A 27,428-nucleotide genomic window follows, 5' to 3' on the forward strand; every position below is an offset into this window, starting at 1 on the left:
AGCTCTTCAGTTCTCCCCTTTGTTAGTCATTCTTCAGATCCCATGCTATACTGTATATGGAACAGCTGAGAACATTAAAGCTTTGTGTCGACATTTCATCTTGTATTTGTGTTTAAAAAAGAGTTATTTAGTTAAATTTGCTATGCTCAGTAGTTAAAAGCAACACTTCATCATTCCATAATATAAATTTGCTGTTTTTTATTAAAGAAAATCTCTTTTGTTCTGATGAATTCTTCTGTAAGCATTTTTTTTTTTTGCGTTTATAGAAGGAGTCTCCAGCGTAATCACGTTGTGTTCAGTAAGTGAATATAAAGCTTCCAGGATTTGTCTGTTCATCTGTCTGTCCAAGATTATTGTAAAGGTTATATCTCAAGAATCAGTGCCCGATTGAAGGATTTATGTAGAATCATAATTATAACTAGCGGACAAACTGATACGCATTGAGTCGAGGTCATGTTAAGGTCTAATAACCTAAATAATGTTTCTTCAATTGCTTCTCTGAAGACTTATTCAGAACTTTTGTTGCGGTCTATGATATAGGCCATGAGTCCAATTGCATGTTCCTTAATGCATCCTGTCAAAATTTCTACTTGCACGATATCTGAAGAAGTAGACGTTTGTAGAATTTATATAAAATCATCTTTGTAACTGATTTAGATTTTTTTAATTTATCCAAATAGGGTAAAGGCCACAGCAAGGTCAAATGTCTGAAATGGATCTTCTTTTTTTAAAAGTAAAATGGGATAAAAGATTCTTTAAAAAACTTACAATTTTATAAAATGATTCTTATAAAATAATCGTTTAGATAACTACTTGACTGAAAAGTAGATTAATTGACGTTTGCATGTTCGTTTTTTGTTTGGCATGTATTAAAGTTTGGGCAAAACCTTCTGGATCCATGTTGAATCAAATGTATTAGTTTTGTTAGAACTTGTGCTTCAGTAGAATGATATGTTAGTGTGATATTGAGAAAAAGGAAAAAAAAAAAAAAAAAGATATTCCATATTGTTATTGTCACACCAGACTTCCCACCTTTGATGTTGAGTTTGCCTCTCCAAAAGAGTAAAACAAATGGCTGGCAAAAGAACAATTGTATAGTTTCTATAGCTAACGTGGTTTGTGGACAAAATGTTAATGTTATTGTAACTAAATAAAAACGAGGAGAAGTTCCTTTACTATTCAGAATCATGCTTCAGGACTTCCTTTATGTGATCTATTTCCTGTTTTATTCCTGACACACTAGGCTGTTTATGTCACTTCACTCATGTCTGTGATGACTTTCCCAGACTGCTGTTACGTCATGGTGACCACCTTAGTCTCGTCATCTTTTCTCAGCTGTCTGAAGTCCTAATCCCGCTGTCCTCTCACCCCTATGCATAACTTCTCAGAGTATATTAGTCTAGCAGCTGAGCTACAACAGATCTATAATAAGCTATTTTTTTTCTAACACAGTAAGTATTTGAGTTTGTCATTAATGATGAGTCAAGTCAAGTCAAGTTTATTTCTATAGTGCTTTTCACAACAGACATTGTCTCAAAGCAGCTTTACAGAAATTACCAGTTAAGGTCAATGGTGTGTATTTATCCCTGATAAGCAGCCATGGTGACTGTGGCAAGGAAAAACTTAGATGTTATGAGGAAGAAACCTTGAGAGGAACCAAACTCAAAAGATGAACCCATCCTCATGAGGTGCTTTATGTTGGTCATGCTTTGTTTAAATAGGTATATGAAGGGCAAGATTTGCTCATATCATCACTAAGGTTAGGGAAAAATCTATGCTGATGTCCAATTTACTTTTGTTCATCCCTCTCTCTCTCTCTCTCTCTCTCTCTCTCTCTCTCTCTCTCTCTGTCTCAGGTGCACTGGTCTAAGAGGAGCTGTGTGGGGAAGGCAGTCATATTGACAGGGCAGCATGTCCCATCAGATACAGAGGTTCAGCTTTATCGCAGAGTCCTTCAGGAGCAGGGTTACCGTGTCAACCAAGGACGCTATGCTGAGACTAGTGCTACCCTCACACACAGCGGCAGAGGTGTGTCCACGTGGGTTTCTGATGTATATTACCTTCTTAAATACAAGTCAGGTCTCTGGTCACTCTAGCCATCTCTAAAGCCGAGTAAGCATCTTGGCTTACTCTTGAAAAGGTTCCAGTTTTAATACAGTACCTACCTAAATTTACCAACCAGGGACAATGAAAGTTAGCGAACGCATGATTTTCTCCCCAATACACATCCCAGTACACTGCTGCACTCATGTAGCATAACTGAGTAATACTCTATCTACCCTCTTCCACATTCAAGAGCTCACAATAAGGTGTTCAAAAAGCACATACCAATCTTAGGTCAGATTTCCACAAATCTTGTCTATACAGTGTACATCACATCATTATGATTATTTGCTTACTGGACCAATGGCTACACTTGATTCTGAACCCTTTTAAAAATGTATAATTATTCGTCCTATTATCCCTCTATACTTTTATTACATGATTATAAATGTTTTAGTGAAACATGTTTGCTGTGATGGACGATGTGGCCACTGAGGACATGGACAATGATAATCATTTACCCAAGTATATCTCTGTATTATCTTGTATTAAAGAGTAACTTATTCCATGAGAACTCCTGGGGCGTTTTTTATTTTATATGGCATAATAATTCTTGCAAAGGCACAAAAGCCAATTTTATTACAATCTGCTCCAGAATTATTGCAATCATTATAATCAACTAATATACATATTTTTATATATAAAACAAGTACTGACAATTTAGATTTTTCTGGGTTATGATTGATTGATAGATAGATAGATAGATAGATAGATAGATAGATAGATAGATAGATAGATAGATAGATAGATAGATAGATAGATAGATAGATAGATAGATTGTTTGAATTATTTAATGCTAGGTTGTGGGACCGTGTGTTTGTGTGTGTGTGTGTGTGTGTGTGTGTGTGTGTGTGTGTGTGTGTATTTGTGTCTGTGTGTATTTGTGTCTGTGTGTCAGAGAGAGAGACAGAGACAGAGACAGACAGAAAGAAAAAAAACTGTCTATGTGTGAGGCTCAGAGCAGGTGTGTATCCAGTCTTTACAAGTGTATGCCCAGTATTTATTGAATGTTTAACTCAGAAGAAGGCCTTAAACAGCTGCGTGCTAGTTTGACAGTTTGGCTGGCTGATCAAACACACACACACACACACACACACACACACACACACACTGGCACACAGACACACAAACACCATGTTTTCTATTTAAAGAGAGAGACGTCACTAGTACAGCTGAGATAGTGCTGGTGTGTTTTAGTGTTTATGTGTCTGTGTGTACGTCTTAAAGTATAACCAAATCTCGATATAAAAAGGTACTCATTGGTGCAAGATATTAATGGAGAGTTATACACATGCAGTTGTAAGTTTTACTCCTTCTGACTCTGGACTTCATCACACAACCCTGTTGTTGTCAATTTTAATACAAAAGCACACCAAAAACAATATCTTGTGTTCAGATTTATTAGAATAGTTTAATACTATTGGTGTCTGACAATAGCCCTTGGCCTTGCACGGTACTTCCTGTCATTCAGAATCACACACATGAACACACACAAGAACTGCCTAGATTCAATGCTAAACACACACAGCCCATTTCCTTCAGCTCTGCTAGCCACCACAATTGCTCCCAGATGTGTCTTTTTTTCAGTCTCTTACTACACTTTCCTGCCTCACAGATTTTTTGTGTTTGTTTGATTCTCTAAGCTTGATCCTGATATATTCTTTTTTCTAAATCCAGGCATTTTCCATGCTAAATTGCCCACAGGAATTACAAGGTCAGTGTAGGATTCTGGATAACCCCACTCTTAGAGTTCAATCCCCCATTTAAAGCACAGGAACTTTAGGTTTTGAGGTCATTTGAAGCGATTTCTTTTTCTATAGATTATAGATTTATTGATTTTCATAGACAATTGTATGGATTTAAAATGGCATGTTCAGGGGTCTAAGAACCCAAGGCTCTTTCGTTTATAATACAGCACAGAAACTGTTATAAACTGTATACAAAAAAAAACGCATTTTTATCTTTTTTTTTTTCTATCAGTTCATGATTGTTTCATCATGTCTCTCCACAGATGGTCAGGAATGGTCTCTCTTGATATGTCTCAAAGGAACAGAAAAAAGTTGCCTCCGTAAAATCAACTTTGCCCGTTCACAGCCGTACCAGAGGGTAAGAAAAAACAGTTTGTACACATTGCATATAAAAGAATTCTGTAGTGCAGTATAATATGAAAGCACATTTTTAATGAAATTACACTTCGTCCTGTTTTGTTCTTTTGAAAATGGATATGAAATCAAATCTAGGTAAAGAGATTGGAAATCCAAAATATTTATAGAAGGCAGACCTTAGCATGGCTCCAACCCAGAGCTGAGAAAGAGCACTCCTTCATGCTGTGATCTCAGCTCCCTGTCCAAATAAACAGTGCTACTGTTACCAAGCCGACCAGCCAATTATATCTTTATCAACATCCGTGAACAACTGTTTACTGGCTCAAGTGTTAGTAGACAACTGAGCCATTGGTTCAGAAACCCTTGAACATGTCAATTTGCATCATATAATAATCTCCGTTTCAAATGGCAAAAGCAAATCTTGATAGCCACCAATAACCTGGTATCTTGAACTAGGAAACCCAAACCTGTTCATTGTTCCCATTTTATAAAGCCTGGGCCAGGAGGATATGGTTTACATAAGATGGAGTGGAAGATCTTGAGTGCCCTGCTATAGAGCTCTGACCTCAACCTTACTGAACACCTTTGGGATGAATTGGAACACACCGACTGCAAGCTTCCTCACCCTGCATCAGTACCTTGTAGCTGAATGAATACAAATCTCAACCAGCACGCTCCAAAATCTAGTAGAACATCTTCCCAGAAGAGTGGTGGTTATTATCAAAGCAAATGGGGACTAAAATGGAATGAGATGTTCCACTTCCACACCAACCATATGGTCAGGTGCCAATAACATTTGTCCATATAGTATATGTGACAAAACATTAATTGTAGTATAATATATACTATTGATCACTTTTTAGTTTTAGATCCTGTGTACTGTTTAATGCATAATGAATATAATGCATGCAGTATAAATCTGTGATGCTACAGTTGTCCATTCTTTTATTAATTATAAAAACAATGCTAGTTAATAACAGTATTCTACGCATACTGTACAGCTAAACATTGGTTTAATATTGGTTTACTCTCTTTGTAGGTCAATATTATACCATCGTTTGTTAGGGCATTCATGGACATGGGCGGAGTCTGTCGATTTCTAACGGACAGTCATTTGTCAGGTGGGTGTGTGTTTATTGTGAAAATTTAACTGCATTCAGGTGTCCGGATATGAAATGTTTCATGTCTGGTGTAACCCAGAGCACCAGTGATGCTGAAATAAATGAAATAAATCAAAATGTAATAAAGCAATCTTGATAAGGAATAATATTTATAGTGTGTTTGTGTGTGTCATAGATGCACACTTCTAATTAGGGATTTGCGGGGTCTAGTAATGAAAGTAGAGTGTACCTTAGATCTGTGCCGGGTCTGTAATTACTGAGAAAGGTCAGCATCTTGGATGATATTTACCCAGACGTCCTTGCCATCGCAACTGATTAGAAGGATGAATATACAATTCAGGAAGCCATATAATCTTTATAATGGCCCATTAACACTGTTTTATAATATACATCCATTATAAAAGACTTATCTTTTCCTAAATAAGCAGAAGATGCTTATAAAAAAATGCCGGCATTCATGGCAAGGTCTTTGAAGAGCATGATGCTTATTTGTGTTTGATTCTTCAAGCTAATTATGGAGATCAGCGCTGGATGAAGATAACCGCTTGTGTGTTTCAAAGCAGTAGTGATTGATTTTTGCCACTTGGCCCATGGCTGTGCAGTCGTGCCGTTCCTTGTGAAAGAGGGTTATTGTCTCCAAGTCTGTAACAATATTGTCTTTCCTCTTGGCAATCCTCCCACACAAATGATGGCCGATCGAGTCCTGGTTGTTTGAAGGGGGCAGCTGGGAAAGGTTGTGTCCTTTTCATGATAACATCTGAAGGCATTAAACACATACACACACAAACACACACACATGAGGTATCTGTTTAGTCAGCGAGGTTGAGACTAAATGCAGCTACAGCACTGATCTCAAGGGTTTTCTGAAGATGTTTATGGGTTTTCCATGAAATGGGGCTACTGTGTTTTTTTCCTACGTCTTTTGAGAAAAGAATATTTGAGGCTGTATCGTGTACAGTGCTGTCTGTGTGGTTTATATCTGTCATATATAAAAGCTTGGTTGTGTGCCTGTTTAAACTGACCAAGATATGGGATACATTCCATACACTTTCACAGGGGGGTAGAAATCACTGGCGATGTATTTATTATACTCATAAATACCTTAACTCATTTACACATCATGACATGCTTCTGTAAGCAGCAGAGCATCTATATGAGAGTGGTTTTGGTTGTTGTAAAGTTAGAAAACCAATGACAAAATACCTTTAATTCATTTTTGTATTTAGCATTCACAGAATATGCCCTATATACAATATTCACCCTTACACTCGATGCAGTTTCTCAGTTGCTGTGTCATTTTTGCTCAACATATTCGGATAAAGACTCTTCACTGGTTCCTGATTTTCTTCACCATGGCACAACCCAGTCTGTCAAGATAGAAGACTTTATTTTATTCCCAATGACGATAAACAAATTGCTCTGCAAGAATAAATCTATCTTTTAAATCCGGGACAATCTATATTGGTCCCTAAATCCGAATCCAATTCTATGATAAACTTTGAAGTTGACATGAAAGTCAGAAGCCAAATTTCTGCACCCTTTCAGGAGCCGGATTGCATTCCAAACAGCTGTCCATTAAGGTTCTTCATAAAGTAGAGGTATTTCTGTTTAGAATAGGTATCCAAGTAAAACAGTTTTCCTAAAGATGAAGTGAGGAAATGATTTATGACTCAACTTTCTTTCGGCTTTTCCCATTAGGGGTCGCCACAGCGGAAAATCCGTATTCATGATCCGCATGTTCGATTTGGCACATGTTTTTTTACACTGGATGCCCTTCCTAACGCAATCCTCCCCATTTATCCTGGCTTGGGACCGGCATGACTAAGGCAAATATTTTCAGTCCACCGCCACCCATTTGGTGATGTAGATTCAGAGTTTCTGTTGTTCACTTGCCCATAATCTGTAGCATATATACTATATCCTAGTCTAGCAATCCAAAGAACCTTTGAGTGAACCTATACACTTTATTTTACCTTCTAACTAGCTTTTCATTTTTGCATTCTCTTTTTCAGGCTTGTCATTACCCATAATTCCATCTGCCTGCACCTTTTCTGGAGCAAAGCTGGAAAAATCTCCAATTCACACTGAACATATCTGGTTAGAACCATATTTCTTTTGTTAATTTAAAAAAGCTTCTTGAAAGAAGTTGTATTTTACATTTGATATCACTTTTATATTCTTATCTCTGCTCTTGTGTCTGTTAGGAGCCAAGCAGCCCAGTCAGCCTCCCGAACTAATCAGGATCTGGTAGCCTTAGTGAATGTGTATGTCTTGGTCACATCAGCAAATCCCCTCACTGCATTCCTCCATCGTACAGGCTTGGTCAGGACTCATCTGGACAAACACAGTTATATTACTCAGGTAAAGTAGCTTCTTTTTTTTGTTTAGACTGCCATCCTGCTACATCATGTCAGTAAAAAAAATAAAAATGAGGAGCCAGCAGAGATCTAAATGAAAATCTATTTTTCATTTAGTGGTTTTTATTAGTATTACATTTATTCCTAATATTATACGATAATTTATTTACTATACATTGTGCTTTAATATAATACTTTAGAAACTTTTCTGTTTCAAGCTGTATAAATTCTAGCCACTTGGTTAATAAAATTATCATTCCACAATTTTATTAATTGAATGAATCAGCAGAAATCAATTTGGTTGCACATTTTCTATATAAAGTAGTGTTACACCAGTATCTATGCATCATTTTCTATACTTATTACATTATATATTTTATGTATATTCTGTCATGCAGTGGTTTCTGCTTGTGGGTGGAATCTTTGTCCTTTATCTGACATTTCAAATGACAGAATAAAATGCTATATGATAATTAATTTGACAGGATATATTATTTTAAGAATGAAAAAGTAATTATAATGAATATTACACTATTACATATTCTGCTCAAAATTCTTTATAATTGTGTCATATCATCTCTAAGCCCATTTATATTAATTTTTGAAAAATGTGAGGTAAATGTGTTCAGGAATGAGGAGATCTTGGTAACTGGCTATTAGTAAAACTAAATGAAAGTAGTTGTAAATGAATTTGTGACACCACGACTTTTCATGGATAATAAACTACACATTTATGATGTTATTGTGGTTGCAGGATTTACTAAAAGCTATTTTTAGAAGTGTCTTGACTCAAGTTATTTGTAGCATGTTCTATGTAGGAGCCATGTTATTTACATTTACATATCTTATTGATAAAGATCTGTGAGATAAGTTGCCTGTTGAGGACTATGTAACTGCATGCCTTCTGTGTGGCTGAATGTACTTAGTTAGCAAAAATAATAGAGGAAAAAGTCTATCTGTGCTATGATTTCTACTTTCAAATGTGATCATGATTGATTACGTGTTGGCATATGGCAAGTGAGATACTTGTGCAACAGGTCTGAAAGTGAACAATTGTGAGGTGCTATTATAGGATTGTGAGAGGACTTATAACAGCCCAGAAAAATCATTTATTTATTATATCATATATATCATCTAGCAACCTTCAGAAACATAAGGTAGCATATAATGATGGAATGAGATTGTTGCTTAAGTGTAACATGCTGTGTTACAGAATCTCATATACAGAGGTATGTGCATTCTATAAGAGTCTAAACAGTATAATTTCAACACTGACAAATAGTCAGACAAAAAGTCAAATTTTTCTTCAATATTTGAAACCACTGGCGTTTTAGTCTGTATGTAAATGCATGATGTTGTGGACTATTAATGTCTTTTAATTATTAATATATATATTTTTTATATTGTTGTACACAATGGACCGTGTTTGTCCTTAAAAACAATAAATAACAGTGATATCATTAATCATAGACACTAGTAACAAGTAGATTTTGAAAATAATAATATATAATATTAGTAATATTCCAAACTGTGATCAAAGGTTAATGACTTACTGCATGTCGTACCCTGTAAGTATGTGTATGTGATGAATAAATTTGATTTGATTTGATTTGATTAAACTATAAACTAAATATACATATATGTGGTTCTTACCCAAACTGTTACTATAATGTTGCAGGCACACAGTAGTATTTGGAGGCAGTAGCATTAAGTTTTCCTTTCACTTAACTAGGAGACCTAAACATGTTCCAGCATGACAATGTCCATGTGCAAAAGAGCCGGCTCCATGAATATATGCTTTACTTTATATATATAATATATAAATAATGACCAGGCATAACTTTATGGCTACCAATCAGGCATAACATTATGACCACCTGCCTTTAGACATTAATACCAGGAACATCCTACAAGAACTGTAGTTTTGGAGATGCTATGACACAGTCGTCTAGCCATCACAATTTCGCTCTAGTCAAACTCGCTCACATCTTTATGCCCACCCATTTTTCCTACTTTAAAGAAAGAATGCTCACTTGCTAGCTGATATATCCCCACACTGGCTTACACACAGATAGCCTGTATACTTGCACCATTTGTTTCCTTTGAAAGCTCTACAGGAAGGAAGTTGATGGCAACTGCCTCACTGCTGCCTCCAACAGCAACTGTAAGAAACCCTAGAGCACATATTTGGAAATTGAGTTGTTTTGGAGGAGGGTGCACTGATGGATGGAGTTAAAACTTGGCAAGAGATGCTCATTAGACTTACACTGGGTAGTGTAAAAGCTCTCATCACAAGAAGGAAGTGAGAAAGAGAGAGGAAAATGTGTGTGTGTGTGTGTGTGTGTGTGTGTGTGTGTGTGTGTGTGTGTGTGTGTGGTGTAGTGTAGTGTAGGGACTTGATTGTTTATGATGATTCAATCCAGCCCACCTGATGCAATGAAGAAGATGCAACAAGTTAAAAACATTTCAAACAGTCGACCATATGATCTCTAGGGTCTGTGTTTGTGTTTAATGCATTTCAGCCTTTCGCTTGTGTGTCCAGACATTTGTATGCACACTCACCAGTTTATCAGTGGGTCATTCACAAGTCAATAAACTCTTAAGTGTGTGCGTGGGAAAACAAGACGAGCTGGAACGTCTCATCTACATCTCATTTCAACCTTGGCCCAACTTTTTTTACACACTGCTGCCACCTACTGAGAAGATTGTGTCATTAGCAAGGCTCGGAAGCGTTTTGACTTTTGCTTTCATTGCACATAATGTACAACTGACTGGTTTCTCTGCCAAACAGTGTCTTTTGTGTTCACTTGAAAAGTACTTTTTTCTTTGGCCATTTATCGTAATTAGCTTATTTGGGATGAAACTGTTTAATTTAAGTGTTGTTATGGTATTTAGACTCATACCTGCATACTGATTAGTTTGCTGCCTTACATGAGTTAAAAAAAACTACCCTTCAGTAGTATTAACTATATGGACAAAAGTTTGTGGACACCTGACCATAAAATTCATGTGTTTTTTGAAAATCTCATTTTACATTTAGTCCACATTTTCTGTTGTAATAACCTCCACTCTACCGGGTAGATAATCCATTAGATTTTAGGTGTGCTTGGGGAGGTTTGTGTTCATTTAGCCACAAGGGTATTAGTAAAATCAGGTAATTATTTAGGTGAGAAGGCCTGTGGATGCAGTCAACATTTCAATTCATCCCAAAGGTGTTCACCTCAATAGCAGGCTGGAAATCTCCCACTCCAAACCATCTGCTCATGGAGCTGGTTTTGTGCACAGGAACATTGTCATACTGGAACAAGTTTGGGTCTCCTAATTCAATTTAAGGGTAAATTTAATGCTAGCGGCCCCAAAGACATCCTATACAATTGTGTGCCTCCAACTTTGTTTTAACGGTTTGTGGAAGAACCACATATGGCTGTTAAATGTCAGGTGTGTCAATCAATTTTTTTCATATAGTGTGGCTAAATACACAAATATATTTGTTAGCGTCATTTCACTTCTGTTCCTGTCTTTGTGGTACTAGAATCATTTTTTAGAATGAAGAGTAAGAATTTGATTATAAGAATGTTTTGCATTTGTCAATGGGGTGTGCATTTGTGTTTTTCAGCTGCAGTCATTCTTTACAGATAGACTTGATCCTACAGCGGCTCTCCAGGCATCTGAACTCATGAGACAGGTCATCAGTGAAGTTCTCACAGCTGCTATTTTAACCACAGCTGACTCCAGCTCTCGCTCAAGGTCTCTCTCTCTCGCACACACACACACGTGTCACATTTTAGAACTATGATTATTATAATGAATCAGGTGGCATTAATGTACATTTTTATTTACTCCCAGGTGTTCACTGTGTTTCCAGTTGATGACCTTCACACTGCATTACAATGCATCTGTACGACCTGTGGTGGTTAAGGTATGACAGCAAACCTGCCACTAACCTGTATGCTCTTAATAGATTTCACATTGCGAGTCATTACTGTATCATTCTTCATATTGTAACACATAATTGTAGCTGTAGACACCTTAATATACCAGCTAAGTATAATGACCACCCGGACAGCTGCTGCAACAATCGGTTTGCATAAGAATTTCTTCTCAAACTGTCAGAAAGTGTCTCAGGGAAGCTCATCTGCATGCTTGTCGACAGCGTATATTATTCAGCAATATATCCAGCAACTTCGCACAACCATTAAAGAGGAGTGGACCAACATTCCACAGGCCACAATCAACAACCTGATCAACTCTATGCGAAGGAGATGAGTTGCACTGCGTTAGGCAAACGGTGATCACACCAGATACTGACTGGTTTTCGGACACCCCTTGACCCCAATACAGTAAAACTGCACATTTTAGAGTGGCCTTTTATTGTGGCTGCCTAAAGCACACCTGTGCAATAATCATGCTGTCTACTCAGCATCTTGATCTGCCACACCTGTGACGTGGATGGATTATCTCGGCTTTAAACTAAGCAAATAGGTAAGAGCCTCCCATTGGATAATTACGGCATGGATGATTATGTTTCAGCTGGCAAGTTATTAACCCTAAATGATGCAGTGAGTAGGTTCGCATTTCTTAAACAACCATGTCGGAAGACACATTCTGTGGTCATGGAAAAGATGTTAATCTGTTTCAGAAATGTCAAATTATTGGCACGCATCAAGCAAAGAAATCATCTAAGGAAATTGCTGAAACTACTGAAATTGGGTTAAGAACTGCATCATTAAAAACTGGAAGGATAGAAGGGAACCATCATCTTCGAGGAAGAAATGTGGTCGGAAAAAAATCTTGAATGTTTGTGATCGGCGATAACATGAACATTTCCACAAGCACAATGAGAAGGGAACTCAAGGGATTGGGACTGAACAGCTGTGTAACCACTTATCAGTAAGGCTAACTGGAAAAAAAAAGGTTTCTATTTGCTAAAGAGCATAAGGATTGGATTCTAGAGCAAAGGAAGAGGGCCATTTGGTCTGATGGTCTGAGATTTACAATGTTCCACAGTGATGGGCGTATCAGGGTAAGAAGAGCGGTAGATGAACTGATGCACCCATTATGCCTAATGCCTACCGTACAAGTATGTGGGGGCAGTGCTATGATCTGGGGTTGCTGCAGTTTGTCAAGTCTGGGTTCAGCAATGTTATGTGCCCAAAGAGCGAGGTCAGCTGACTACCTGAATATACAGAATGAGCCGGTTATTCAATCAATGTAGTTTTTCTTCCCTGATGGCACGGGCATATTCCGAAATGACAAGGCCATGATTCATCGGGCTCAAATCATCAAAGAGTTGTTCAGGGAGTATGAGACATCATTTTCACACATGGATTGGCCACCACAGAGTCCAGATCTTAACCCCATTGAGAATCTTTGGGATGTGCTGGAGAACACTTTGCGCAGCAGTCTGACTCCCCCATGATCAATACAAGATTTTGGTGAAAAATTACTTAAAATTCCTTTGGATGTAAATACATTTTGTGACATTGCAGAAGCTTATCGAAATGATGCAACGGGGAATGCATGTCTGCTTGTCGGTGCTCAGATCATATGCGGCACATTGCAGCAAGTCAGTTTGCATGGCCATTGTTCCAGAAGGAAGCCTCTTCTGAAGCTGGCCTCTTCTGAACGGTTTGCTGAAGACAACCTGTCCAAGAGCACAGATTACTGGAACCATGTCCTATGGTCTGTTGAGACTAAGATTAACTTGTTAGGCTCAAATGGTGTTCTGCCTGTGTGGTGACGCCATGGTGAGGAGAACCAAAAAAATTGTGTCTTGCCTACAGTCAAGCATGGTGGGGGTACTGTCATGGTCTGGGGCTGCATGTGTGCTGCTGGTACTGGGAAGCTGTGGTTCACTAAGGGAAACGAATTTACTGTGACATTCTGAAGCAAAACGTGAACGAACTGCAGTTTTCCAACATAATAAAGACCACAGACACACCGTTAAGATGACAACTAGAGGAAGCTGAAGGTGAAGGTGATGGAGTGGCCAAGTATGTCTTCAGACATGAACCCTATTGAGCACCTGTGGGGCATCCTCAAGCGGACACAGCAGCTCAGTGATGTCACTATGAAGGAGTGACAGAGGATCTTATCAACAACCTGTGCAGTTCTAGTGAATTTCATACACAGGAGGATTAAGGCAGTGCAAGATAACAGTGGTGCTCACACAAAATATTGACACTTTGGACACAGTTGTTTGTTTGGTGTGCAGTTTTGACATGTTCACTTAGGATGTACTTAATTTTGTTGCCAGTTATTTAGACATAATGTCTTTATGTTGAGTTACTTTTAGAGGACAGTAAAACTGTACTGTTATACAAACTGTACATTGACTACACTAAAATATATCTAATATTCATTTCTATAGTTTTGTCCCTTGAGAAGAAAAATTGCTGAAATGTGAGGGATGTCCTCACTTTTGTGAGATACTGTATATACATGAGCTAATTGCAGTTATATATTGCATTCACATAGCAGCTGTAGTTTTATACAATCAAATATATAAATCCATTAGTAAATTCTACACTGGGCTTTTTAATGCATGTAACACTGACATTTGATGCATGTAACACTTATATTCTACTGTGTAAAGAAAAAGCAATGTTTTTTTTATTAATTATGTCAATTTAAACTTTTTTATATATTTTGATTTAGTTACCAATTAGCTGTACTGTATTGGTAATTTATTTTAACCTGTATCAGGTTGTATTATATATAAAATGTATTTTGATGAAATCCAACCAGGCACCCAAGTAAAGCGCACTATTGAATATCAATTTGTACAGCCCTGACCTAGGCAACATCACTTCACACTGATAATGTTATTCCTTTTTCCTCTGTACATTTAAGTTTATTTGTACATTTTTTTAATAAAACTGTTACATGTTTATATGCCTTCCCACCTGCTGCCATCAACACAGAATACTAGATGGCAGCAAAAACACACATTTGTTCTCAACAGCTTTTTGACTTTTCTCTTCAGGTACAGACGGACTTGCACTTTGGTGGAATAAAAGATCCAGACTTGGATGGGCAAATCACCAAAGAGTACATATTAGAAGATATGTTAAAGCTCCTCTTCCCAGCATGCAACAGTGAGGACAGATCTCCTCAAAGTTCTCAGAATACAGTGGAAATCCAGGTAGAAAGTAAATGAGTGATGTCTCAGCTTGTTTTCGGTCAATTGCTACAATTATTTAGTTCTTGACAATTATTTAGTTATTACACAACTACTATTATTATATTTATAGTATTGATAATACATATACTTATTATTATTATTATTATTATTAGGTAATAACTACCATACTATGAAACTTACAGATGTAGTACACTTTATAATTAAATATGTATAATACTTATAAAAATGATCTGACTAATGTTTGTTTGTTTATTCCTTCCTATTTTACTGTAAATCCATTGTCCATATTTATTTAAAAAAACAGCTGATACTGTAGATGATTTTTACATGAAATAAATTCAATTAATTTTTACACTGTAAAAATGTTTAGGAATTAGTGTGTGTAAATGGTTTATTTGTTGGAATTATTTTTTGCTTTAATGGACGCAAGAAATATTATTATTTCAATTATTTTAGAGTAATTTGTTTTAAAAGTCAGCATAGATATTTTATGTGTATTCAATAGGAGTTCACATTTCTAGGGTGACGAATAAAATTCAATGCAAATCTTTACTGTTGTTAATGCAGTGTATATGTCATGACTTGTCTGTATTCTTATTTACAGTACAGTGGCTGTGAGCAGACAAACAGTCTGTGCTTGACACCAGATAAAATGCATTTCCTGCTTCAGTTTCATCAACAGCTCAAAAGATCTGGCAGCTTTCATCTGGTAAGTGAACTTACTACATATTACATAAGGTTGTATACTGTGTAGTACATTATGGCAAATTCAGTTTGTAATTCTGGTAGTTCTTGCTTGTTATTATTGCTGTATGTTGGTATTAATCGAAGTGTGTGTTTGTTTGTGTGTGTGCGTGTGTGCGTGTGCATGCCTTGGCAGTTATACCCCAGATCATCTCATTTCTCTGATCTCCAGCATGAGATCTTTCAAAGATTTCCAACTGCAGAGGATTCTGGAAGGGCAACAGGTCTCTCAGAACTTCTCCAACAACTAAGCTTATCCTACATACAGAGGTCTCTCTCCTCTCTCACACACACACTCACACACACATACACACACACACACACACACACACACAAAATATTGTGCATTGGAGACTCCTTGCATATTTACATACTTTTTAATGTTTCATGTTATTTTGTAACAATTATACTTTTTCTTTACTAAACTATTTATTATTAAAATTTATTATTAGCTTTAGCTGTTTGAAGTGCAAACCATGCAAATTTCTGAGTAAGTTGTTACTATTGAACAGTGCCATATTGTCTGTTACACATCAGAAAATCAATCAAACTTTCTGAATAGTCAAATTTGACTCAACAGTGCTGCAGAGTGTGCAGTAGGTAAAGAATTATGCTTTTGATCATGCAATAATCAAAAACGCAAAAAATTATTAAGCTCAACACTAATATTCCAGCACAAGCTTTCATTTGTCCTAATTTCCATCAGACTTGAACAGCAACACAATAAAGGTTCCACTCCTGTTGCTATGTGCATATAAATCATTCTCACATGCACGTGTTGTCTGAGGGAAAGAATGGATGGAGTTTGGTACGATAAACCGCTAAGTGCTGCTCTAAGATTCGTAACAGGCAGGAAAAGTTTCGCAGTGCCAGACAGGTCCAAAGCGATTACAGTACTGGCTCCAGTCCTGCTCCCATAGGGCATGTTGTTAAGAATGATTGAAGGAGAGATTTTCCCATTTATGTTAAGCGGCAGGATGAATTCGGGGCTGGACGCCACACAACACCGTTACACAACAATAAAGCGTCCTTCAGAAACTTTACAAAAACTGTGATAGAGGTCCGGAATTCACATCTGGGTCTTTTTAGCCCCGAAAAATTTCAACACAAGGCCACTTGTGTGTGTGTGTGTGTGTGTGTGTGTGTGTGTGTGTGTGTGTGTTTGATAGTAAATGTGACGGAAGCAATAGAACCACAACATTTATTGTAACTGGAATATATGCGCTTTTATGGTCAGTTTTATGAGAATGATCTGGAAAGTTAATAGAAAGACTCGATTGACATTTTTCCTCGCAGCGATGATCCAGACAAGCCTGAGAAATGGGATTTACAGCCACCACAAACAGGTAGTTACTGCTTACGGTGTGTAGGAATATTTATGGGGTTTACTGTTTCCCGTAACTGATTGTTTCTCTCTGTAGGGAGGTGTGTGAAACCTCATCTCCGTCAGTTATACACCCATCCTCCTCTGGTTCTTACACCGCTCTTTAACCCTCGGGTGAAGGAATACAGAGCAGAGGTACCGTTTGACGTGATCACTATCTGGATCAGGCCGGAACCTGTGAGTGCAAAGTGCCATGTTCACCTGGACGAACATCACGGCCCCAGGTACGACCGAATCGCAGCGTTTATTGACCTGTGCATGCCGTACACAGAAAATAGATATGAGGGACATTCTCACCAATGCAGAACCTTTAGACTGCAAGACATTTAAATTACCTGAATACACAGTATATACTGTATTATTTGTTGTATACACACAGATCAGGCATAACATTAGAACCACCTGCCCGATAATTTGTTGGTCCCCCTTTTGCTGCCAAAACATTACTGCCATTAACAGCATTCATTTTAGCAATTTGAGATACAGGAGTACGTCTGTTGGATCGGACCACACGGGCCAGCCTTCACTCCCTACGTGCATTAGTGAGCCTTGGCCGCCCATGACCCTGTCGCCGGTTCACCACTGTTCCTTCCTTGTACCACTTTTAATAAACACAAGGACCGGATTCTCTCCGCCACATCTGTCTATGACTCACTCTTGATGCCATGATGCCTCTGAAAATATTGTCTGACATTAATCCGGTCTGTGGTGCAAAAAAGTTTGGGGACCACTGTTTTAATCAATATTTATATGTACGTTTTTTTATAGTCCAATTGGTTATTTCAAACCAGAAATGAAAAAGAAATGCTCAAATATTTCGAAATATCTACTCAACATTACAACAATGGACACTCAGTGGGCAGTATTCCAGCTGTCCTGTGTTAATATCTTGCTCTCCTCTGATGTGTCGGATTGCATTCCCATTGGCCTTTGACTGATTTATTAGATTATCAGATTAATTTCTGGGTCTGCTTTCCCATGATTTGATGTTCAGTCGTAAAAGAAAGTGCTTGTGTTGAAAGACCCAACAAGACTGAATGGCATGCATGGAAATGCAACTTTTTTCTATATAAACGTAATTACACATACATTTTTATTAAGTGCCATAACAGCTGAACTAGGATTTCTATTGTAACTGTGTTTTGGGTGCTATAGGAAGATCAGGTTGACAAAATAATGGAACATTCCTGAATTCCTTTTAATAAGGTTAATTAAGGTTGTATGTGCAGAGTTCGGTAATTATGTCTTTTATTTGAACGTGGATATTAGTTTGCCTTTTTGACCCGACCCTGCTTTTTGATCTACACTAATCTTCTTTGTTCGTGTGTGTTAGTGTGTGTGTGTGTGTGTGTGTGTGTGTGAGTGTGTGTGAGTGTGAGTGTGAGTGAGATTAGTTACGGTCGGTTTCTGAAAACTTATTTGTCGTTTTTCGCAGAATGGTGAACTACCCACTCGGCCTGGGCAACAGCCGTATCAACATTCTGCTGATGGATGAATCGGAGGAGGAGCCTGTCGTCATGACGATATACACTCTGCACATATTCCGGGAGAGCCGGCCCAGCCTGCCGATGTTTGACGAGTATGTGATGTGCGGCTTCATACAGGTACAAAGTCTCACACACACGTTCATGATTTTTTTCCCACCAGAAAATACAAAGATACTTTTATCATGAAGACGGACTGAGAGTGTGATTTATTTAGGTTTTCTCAAAGGATCTGTGTTAGCAGAGTTTATCTGCGTTAACTTGTCAAACTCTCAAGATCTCTCTGTGGGTCCAGGGTTCAAAGCTACACACTTATCTTATTAGTCTTGCTGTAATTACTTATTTTATTGCAGCAACACTTGGTTTCCTGCATCAGATGTCCAAATAGTGGAGACATATTTATGCTCTTCAACCATCTATTAGTTGTGCTTTGTGAGTGTGATTGCAGTAGTGCTGGGAAACAGTGGCAAATCATCAAAAGCAGTCAGATTTTTCTCTTTCGTCAATCAGATACTTTAGATAATGTCTCTGATTGGTGCATGAAATCATGCAAAATTATTATTTTGATTCGACTATCTTTGACAGTACTTCTTGTATAAAAATGCTTGAAACTAATTTTTTCTGTCCATGGTCTCACTGCTTTCTTCCTCTTTCATCCAAGGCCATGTTCAGGTTTCAGTGCAAGCTGATAGGTCTGATCAATGTCTCAGTGATGAGGTAGATCTGAGTGTGTGTCTGTTACACTTGTCCACAGTGTATAACCGTGTCTGACAGCAAGGCAGTGTGTACTGACAGATCAGTCACATCAGATCGAGCCTAAAATAAATCTAGCAGGAGAACAGAAAGAAAGATATGAGAGAGGAGAAGGGAAAGAACTGAGCACCGATGTTTAAATAGTGTCAAACAATTTTCAAGATTGTCAAACAAATCTAGCTGATTAATCCATGTTGTAACTCTGGATGGCTTGTAGATTTGCTGAATGTGAATTGAAATGGAATAAGTAATGATTTGTTATACTGTTTAATTGCAGTAAAATAACTCTGATACGACTGCAGCTCACAATTATTCTGAATTACAAGTTGTAAAAGAATGAAGACCGAAAGAGACCGCATAATAATTATTTTCAGATGTTGTCATTGATTGGGTATTTAGAAATATTCTCTCATTATTTTGACGTTATTTGCCAACATTTCAAAATGCTATTCCGTTATTCGATCACATTATCATGCTTTTTTTGGCTTAATATTAAAAACTTCACTGAGAACACTGAGAACGATGGACTAAATGTCGGCTTATACTTTTTATATTCTTATTATATTGTGTAATATATAGCTCATTACTCCATGTTTCATAATGCACTTGCACATCTTTTAAATGAATGAGCATCTATAATCTAATCACTGAACTTTTTTCAGTGAAATGTACATTTATTTATCAACTGTGTTAAGTCAAACAGTTATATATATATATATATATATATATATATATATATATATATATATATATATATATATATTTATTTATTTATTTATTTATTTATTTATTTATTTATTTTTTTCTAATGATATAATAGCGCAGACTTCATGGACCAAAGTTTCATTTTTTTTTTTTTTTTTCATTCAGTTTCAAGCTTTTTTTTAACATTCCATTCCACATTCAGTTCCATTGCTGTTATAATTCCCTCCACTCTTCTGGAAAATGTTCAACTAGATTTTGGAGTGTACTTGTAGAGATTTGTGCTCATTCAGCCACAAGGGTGTTAGTAATGTCAGGTACTGATGAAGGTCAGGTGAAGAGTCCTGGGGTGCAGTCAGCATTCCAATTCATCCCAAAGGTGTTCAGTAGGGTTCAGATCAGAGCTCTAAAGCAGACCACTCAAGATCTTCCACTCCAACCCATGTAAACCATATCTTCATTTAGCTGACTTTGTGCACAGGTGCATTGTCATGCTGGAACAGGGTTGGTCTTTTTCTATTGTGCCTACAAAGATTGAAAACAGTGGAAGAACCACATATCACTGGAAAAGTCTGGTGTCTGTACTTTTATCTATATAGTGTACTTTACTGGAGTTTTTTTTTTTAAGTTTTATTAATACTTATAAAACATGTGACATTAGTTTGTATTATTTTTCATTGAATCTTGATCCACATTTAAGCTTGTGAAACTAAGGTGATAAAAACTTTACGAAAAATTACAGCTATAAAGCCATGCTTCAAAAAAAAAAAGAAGAATCCCTTAGCCATGAAATATTAAAAACATCAGAATTATTTGGAACAGTGTGAGTGAGATGCTGAGTTGTAAGTGTATCATAGTACAAGCATTTGCAATAAACACTTTACTACTCAATATTTCTTTTACTTTTAATGCCTCACTTTTTTCTGAAATCTTTGTCTCTTCCGCTTTTGGCAGCTTTTCAGGCAATAAGTCCCTATTTAGAGGTGTACATTTCTCCTGTGTGCTCCTACCTGCAATAAATTGAGTTTGTGTTCCCATTTAAAGACTCCTGTAGTGGTACTTTTAACGATGTGTAAATAGAAAATGCAGGACACCGCTGATCCTGAAGTCGCTTAAACATATATACTGTCTTTCTTTGTTAATCCTTCTGCTGTCTTGTGTTGAGCATCGTGTGACAGCCGGCGCAGACTCATGCTGACTTCTTTTTCATGCTGTGTTGATGATACACGTTTAACACAAATATTTCTTCTTACTATGGGTCAATAGTGTACTCTGTCAGTAACAGTTTACTTCCTGAGGTTAACATGGCTGTGTGCATGTTTGACCTGTGCTCCATTACCAATGATAAACTGTGAAATGAAGTGTGATACTTCATTTTTTATCTGATGTAATATATAACAGATGTGAACAGTATACACTTTGGTAAAGTGATTTGTGGAAACTGAGAGTCTTGGCATGTACAAATGTAAATGGTGTGTAGACTAATTCAGCTCTGTGTGGTATGCAATTTTACATTGATCAGGCATAACATTATGACATTATAACATTATGACTGGTGATGTGATTAACACTGATTATCTTTTTATCGTGGCACCTGTTAATGTGTGGTATATATCAGGCAGCAAATTGATGTGTTAGAGTCAGGAAAAATGGGCAAGTGTAAGGATTTGAGTGAGTTTGACAAATTATGGCGGCTAGACGGCTGGATCAGAGCATCTCCAAAACTTGTGGGATGTTTCTGGTCTGCAGTGGTCAGTATCTGTCAGAAATGGTCCAAGAAAGGAACAGTAGTGACCCGGCAACAGGGTCATGGGCAGCCAAAGTTTATTGATGCACGTGGGGAGCGAAGGCTGGTCCGTGTGGTCCGATCCAACAGATTCAACAGCTCCTGTAGCTCAAACTGCTGAAGACGTTATTGTTGTTAATGCTCGACTGGTCCAAACTGTTTTAGCAGCAAAAGGGGGACCAGCACAATATTATGCAGGTGGTCATAATGTAATGCCTGATTGGTGGACATTAATGATGTCAAATGACACCAACAGAGAGACATTAATCAACATGCATAGCCCAATACCAATAGATGAACAGCTCAGTAGGACAAGGACACAAACCTGATTGAGAAAAAACACTAAAATGGTTATGAGGTACTCCCAGGTAATAATAATGTTATTTTGAAAAATGGCAAAAAACTATGGTATGAATGTGACAAGATTTGATTTTTTTATGCATCTGTTTATCTGTCTAATCAGATTTGTTGGGGGCATTGTTCTGGGGTTCAATTGTGAGATCTAGTTAGTGCCTGTGTGTAGTTTTGCATGTTCTCTATGCATGGGCTTACCTCAGATTTCTCTGGTTTCCTCCCACCTTCCAAAATGGTATATTGGCTACACTTAATTTACTGTATATTTGAATAAATATAACACTGCATGTTTTTAAACTGGGGTGAATTCTCCCACTTTACGGCAAGTTTTTTCTGGAATGAACTCCAGATCCATTGCAACACTGACTAAGGTACAGCATTTATCGAAGATGAACAATCGAGTCTAGTTCTTCTTACTCTCCATCCTTGTCTTGTCCTGACTCTTTCGGTCACACTCTTGCTTTTGCGAAGGAAACAGTATTTTGACCATAACCTTTTAGCTTTAAACAGTATTGTATATCTTCATATTGAGGCACAGACAGGCCAAGATTTGCAAAGGCTTAGGGTCTTCAGAGAATACAAGACATGAAGATAAATTTTTTCCCCCTGTCCTGTATTGGTCTGATTGCCCCATATTCATTTTAAATGGTTCCAACTGTGTTAGACATCCTTTCACCTCTCTCCACACATTTTTTTTAACAGACATTTTTCTGTTGTTAATCTGGGAGTTGGCAGATGTTTTTAGCAGTTTAAAAACATTTAAACAGGACCCAATCCATTATAAAATATTAGAACGTGTGAAATACAGGTGCCAAGATGGCAGAGCTGAGGAATTCTTTTGAAGCCAAGTCTTGTCAAATTTCTTGTCTTTTTTAAGCTCTTTTACTCATCTCTCCTCCACTGATCCCTGCCATCACAGGTTTCCATCAAAGCTGCACAGCAGGAAACAAACATCCAATTGCTTAACCCTATGGTCCATATGTGATTGAACTAACCAGCATTGTCGTTAGCCTCCAGCAGCTGTGAGAATCTCATTGCCCCATTTAGAAGCTGAAAGCTTTCCCATCTCTGATTCTTTTGAGTGCAGCCAGAACCCACGTATGGTGTAGTCATTAGTCAAATGACCCTCACTTCCCCAACCTTTTCCCTCATCTGTATAGTCTATAATAAGAGAGGAAACTTTTGTGTATCAGCTTGGCACCGTGAAGATCCAGATGAGGTCCTGTTATATCAATAGAACCACATCGCCAAAACTTATACAACTCGTCAAGGCCTCCAAGATGTAATGGTCCATTAGGAGTTGGGATTTTCTCTGCATGGCAATTGACATATGCTTTATGTGTTGACAAATCGCTCACTTTTTAAACCTTGGTATGTTTGACCCGAACTGCAAGGACAGCGAGGAGAAGAGAGAGGGTTGTTTCATGTTACCATTAGCAAACTGGAATATTATGCAGACTTCCTCCTGCTCACATTGTTCGATTCCCAATGCATGATAAAGCACTGATAAGAACATAGTAAACATGGCAACCACAAAGTCGACACTGTAATATTTTAATGTTCTGCTTCCAAAAATATCCAAAAACAAAATCTTGATGTGATCCTTCATATATTGTATGTTCAAACAACATCTGTCACCAAACCAGTTTGTCCATATATATTTTTCAATCATCCAGAGACAATCTTGACACAAACATTGTAGGCTCTGTATTAATTTAAATTTAGTTTAACTTGTCACTTTTAACAGCAGGCATTGTTACAACTTTACAGAAATCTGGATGTACATTTATATTTATAGCGACCTCCCTGATTTAAAATCAGTCTAAAAGTAATATATATGCAGGGAAAAATTCATGTGTTCAGTTTTGGATAATTAGATTTTTCTCCTTAGATTATGGTAATTGCTTTTTAGTAAAACTTCCCAAATCTGTTTTGTTCCTCAGTGTTTAAAACACTGTTTCTTAAAAAATAAAAAAAAAAGCATTTTGTGTTAATTGTGGGTAAAAAAAAAAACAATCAGGGATAGAAAAAGCAGACTGGAAAAGAAAATAATGTGTTTTGTTTTCTCATTTGTTGTCAAAAGTAATATGATGCAACAAAGAAGCATGAAAAATTGATTGATATAAACATCTATTCAGAGTATAGGTTATTACCAGTAGAGTTTTACTAATGATTTTTTTATAATTGTTTTTATTGTATTAATCCGATTCCTTTCGCATTATTTGGCAGCTTGTAGAAATGCACTTGATCCTGCATTAGTTATTAGTTATTACTAAATTAGTTTGGCTTGAATATATTTCAGCAATCACTTGCGTGTACAACTTGATGCAGCTTTAAGATTATTGTGCCAAGTAAATATTTTGTGTGGAGGAAGAATTTAAGTACCGTAATTTACGGACTTTTTCCATATATAAGCCACACCCACTAAATTTGACAAATATTTTTATTTTGAACATAAATAAGCCGCACCTGTCTATAAGCCTATCTACACTGAAACTAATGTACTTTACACAGGCTTTAACGAAAGACACGTTACACACGGTGTAACGGGTGAAATATGTTGCGCTTTCTTTAGGAGCATAGCGGTATTTTGGGAATAGCATGCCACTGAAATTTTCCGCTATTACTGCGTGTGTGCAAGACTGAGGATTATGTCCTCATTATTTTCTGATGCTCATTTCTAAGTTTCTTTGACTAACCCGTAACGCTGTTGCCAAGAAAAATAAAAAAGCACGAGTTTTGGAAACCTGTCAGTGCTTATATGATTTCTCTTGCAACTGGAGTCACAACTCGAGCTCTCCCTTAACCCTGATTTAACACGCTACAACGGCTTGTATCTAAACAGTAGCCTACCAAGAAATTAATTGTTCACTGTCTTCCTCCTTTCTTTCACAACTATTTAGTTTATCTTTTGGCATTGTCGTGCGTTTAAAAAAAAAAGTTTTTGCTCAGCCCAGCTCAGAACACAGGTGAGGTGCGTTTTTTCATTTCCGTTCGGAAATTTCATTGGTCTAATGTTATGCCGCTCAGTTTTTTTGGCTTGAAGTTTGTGAAACCGGGAAAAACCCATGAAAAATCCATAAATTAGCCGCTTCGTTTTTTAAGCCGCGGAGTTCAAAACGTGGGAAAAAAGTAGCGGCTTATAGTCCGAAAAATATGGTAAATGTAACTTAACTCAGATCTCGGCCTATAGTGAGCCAATAATGGCAATAACTCAACAAAACAGGACAACTATCCAATTCTGAATGACATGTATTGCAGCATACAGGAGCAGTAAAGACAAACAGTTTAATGTTTGTTAAAAAGATAAACAGATAATGAATTCTTTATTTATTTATTTTTAATGTTTGCAGTTGTAAAATGCAAATTTCACCAGAAACACCTGTGCCTTTATTTTACCCACCAAACTTTCTATCATCTGGTCTCTTCTCCTCATCTCCTGCTATTTCCTTCACCCATGGGTCAGTTGAGATGCTCAGACTGGGTTCTTTTAGATGGTGGAGGGCAGAATTCAGACCACCAGGGGCCCCCAACAACACTAAGTCTATTCAGCTTGGTGTTCTTTGAAGTGTTCTCGTGTGTCTGGGAGCCTGGCCGAGGAAATTGTCAGGCTAATGGGGGAAAACTTGCTGGGATGTTGGGGGCAATTTGATTTTTTTTTTTTTATAAGCTGAATGAGCAGGATGTAGTGGGACAGGAATGCAAACTCCTCTCTCTCACAACCACATAGTGCTGAAAAACATATTCTCAATAACCTTCCATATATCTGGATATCTTTATATATCAATATGTGCCAATGGTGTCACCTTTGGAGGATTATATGCCTGCTTCCCCACCCCCCAGTGCTTTCACCTCTTGTACAAACACACACAGATGCTCTCTCTGTGTTAATGCCTTTACCCTATGCAGGCATTAGTGCATATGGAGTAGAACGTGTAGGCAGCAGCAGGACACCTTGGAGGAGAGTGTTTGAGTGTACCATATAAAACAGTCCAGCTGGGATGCATAGAACGAACATAGCACCTGCCATGTGCTTTTATATTTAAGCCTTTTATCATGCAGCTTCTGGGGTTTTATTACAAGCATTAAAAAGTACAATGCAGCTACCTACTGTGTCAACAACTCAATTTCTTTCTTTTTTTTAGTTATAAACAAACTGTATTTAAGATACTGTACATCAATTTCTAAATGGTTTATAATAATTTCATTGTTGTATTACCTCTGATATACCAAAGCACTAAATCCTTAATTCTGATTGGTCAGAAGATGTTGATTACTTTTCTAAAACAGCATCTCACAAATTGTAAAATGTTGCAGTTTTTATAGTAGCAACTTATAAACGAATGTTTGTGGTAAAAAAGAAGTTTGTAAATAATAATAATATGTGTAAATGTCAATATTGTGTGTGAGAAGACTTTTATTTGCAATGTTCGGAGGGAGTCTTGTTCTAGTTCTAGTTCTTGATATCATAAGAAGTATTATTTTTTTAATGACTCCAAATGATGAAAAAATTGAGTCTGAATGTTCAGGTTCCTCACTGTGCTGTTCTGTGTGGCTGCTTTCCAGATGGATTTTTTTAATGAAGTCAAATTACTGATAGCTTTAGACGTTTTGTCTAAACTATGTGTTTGTGTATGTGTGCATCAGCATGGTTATATGGACTAAAGCGCTCACTTCCTAATGTTTTGGAGAATTTAATCAGTTCTCTCAGCGTTGCTTTAAAGTGTGCCAGCTGGGAATTCCTCTTCCGCCAGTGATGAAAAAGAGTGCTGTGTGCCTCTCATGGGCACTATAACTAGTGCTGCTTTTGCTACCCCCAAAAAAACACCTTCAAAAACATTCCTATTGTTCCCTTTCTTTCAGGAATCCACAGTGGCATAATTATTTTTATTTTTTTCAGTTTACTGGCCTGATTTGTTTTATTTATATATATATATATATATATATATATATATATATATATATATATATATATATACGGGGGTAACAGTATACAAAATTCACAGTTCCGTATGTATTTCGGTTTTTAAGCCACAGTTTGGTTCAATTTCGGTAACGTTTGGGGGAAGAAATGCAAAACATAAAATTGCTTGTATTTTTTATTAACACAGTATATTATTACAATTTGGGATTACCCACATCTGAACAGTTTATAATTTCAAAATAATTTTCAATAAAATGTCTGCTTGGTTAAATAATTCATAAAATAATATTTTATAATATTAAATAAATCAAATGAATGCATTACACTTTTCATTATATAAATTAAATTTAGTAATCAATTAAATTGCTGAAATAAAATTAAACAAATGGAAAAGTTTAAATTAAATCATTGACATTTGTTAGACCCCAAGTGGTAATACCACTTCCTGGTTAGCGGCTAACGCTAGC

At 37.0% G+C, this 27,428-nt stretch overlaps 1 protein-coding gene across 4 annotated transcripts in view; it reads left to right on the forward strand.

Moving 5' to 3' along the window:
• cped1 (cadherin-like and PC-esterase domain containing 1) overlaps window positions 1-27,428 on the forward strand; it is a 76,203-nt gene that overhangs the window by 8,910 nt on the left and 39,865 nt on the right. For 2 of the 4 annotated variants that reach the window (XR_006928583.1, XR_006928584.1), the window contains exons 2-14: window positions 1,857-2,028; window positions 4,115-4,209; window positions 5,248-5,329; window positions 7,342-7,426; window positions 7,534-7,690; window positions 11,303-11,433; window positions 11,533-11,605; window positions 14,672-14,830; window positions 15,435-15,539; window positions 15,711-15,843; window positions 16,867-16,920; window positions 16,996-17,182; window positions 18,394-18,562. Coding sequence is in view for 2 of the 4 variants with exons in the window: in XM_046873932.1 (XP_046729888.1) it covers window positions 1,857-2,028; window positions 4,115-4,209; window positions 5,248-5,329; window positions 7,342-7,426; window positions 7,534-7,690; window positions 11,303-11,433; window positions 11,533-11,605; window positions 14,672-14,830; window positions 15,435-15,539; window positions 15,711-15,844; window positions 16,868-16,920; window positions 16,996-17,182; window positions 18,394-18,562 (1,602 nt within the window). In the remaining 2 variants the exon portion in view is untranslated. Of the gene's footprint in view, window positions 1-1,856; window positions 2,029-4,114; window positions 4,210-4,701; window positions 4,992-5,247; window positions 5,330-7,341; window positions 7,427-7,533; window positions 7,691-11,302; window positions 11,434-11,532; window positions 11,606-14,671; window positions 14,831-15,434; window positions 15,540-15,710; window positions 15,845-16,866; window positions 16,921-16,995; window positions 17,183-18,393; window positions 18,563-27,428 lie in introns of those variants that run through there. The other 2 variants (XM_046873932.1, XM_046873933.1) reach the window with 2 other exon arrangements.

The sequence above is a fragment of the Silurus meridionalis genome, chromosome 18, assembly GCF_014805685.1.
Source record: "Silurus meridionalis isolate SWU-2019-XX chromosome 18, ASM1480568v1, whole genome shotgun sequence".
Lineage (NCBI taxonomy): Eukaryota > Metazoa > Chordata > Actinopteri > Siluriformes > Siluridae > Silurus > Silurus meridionalis.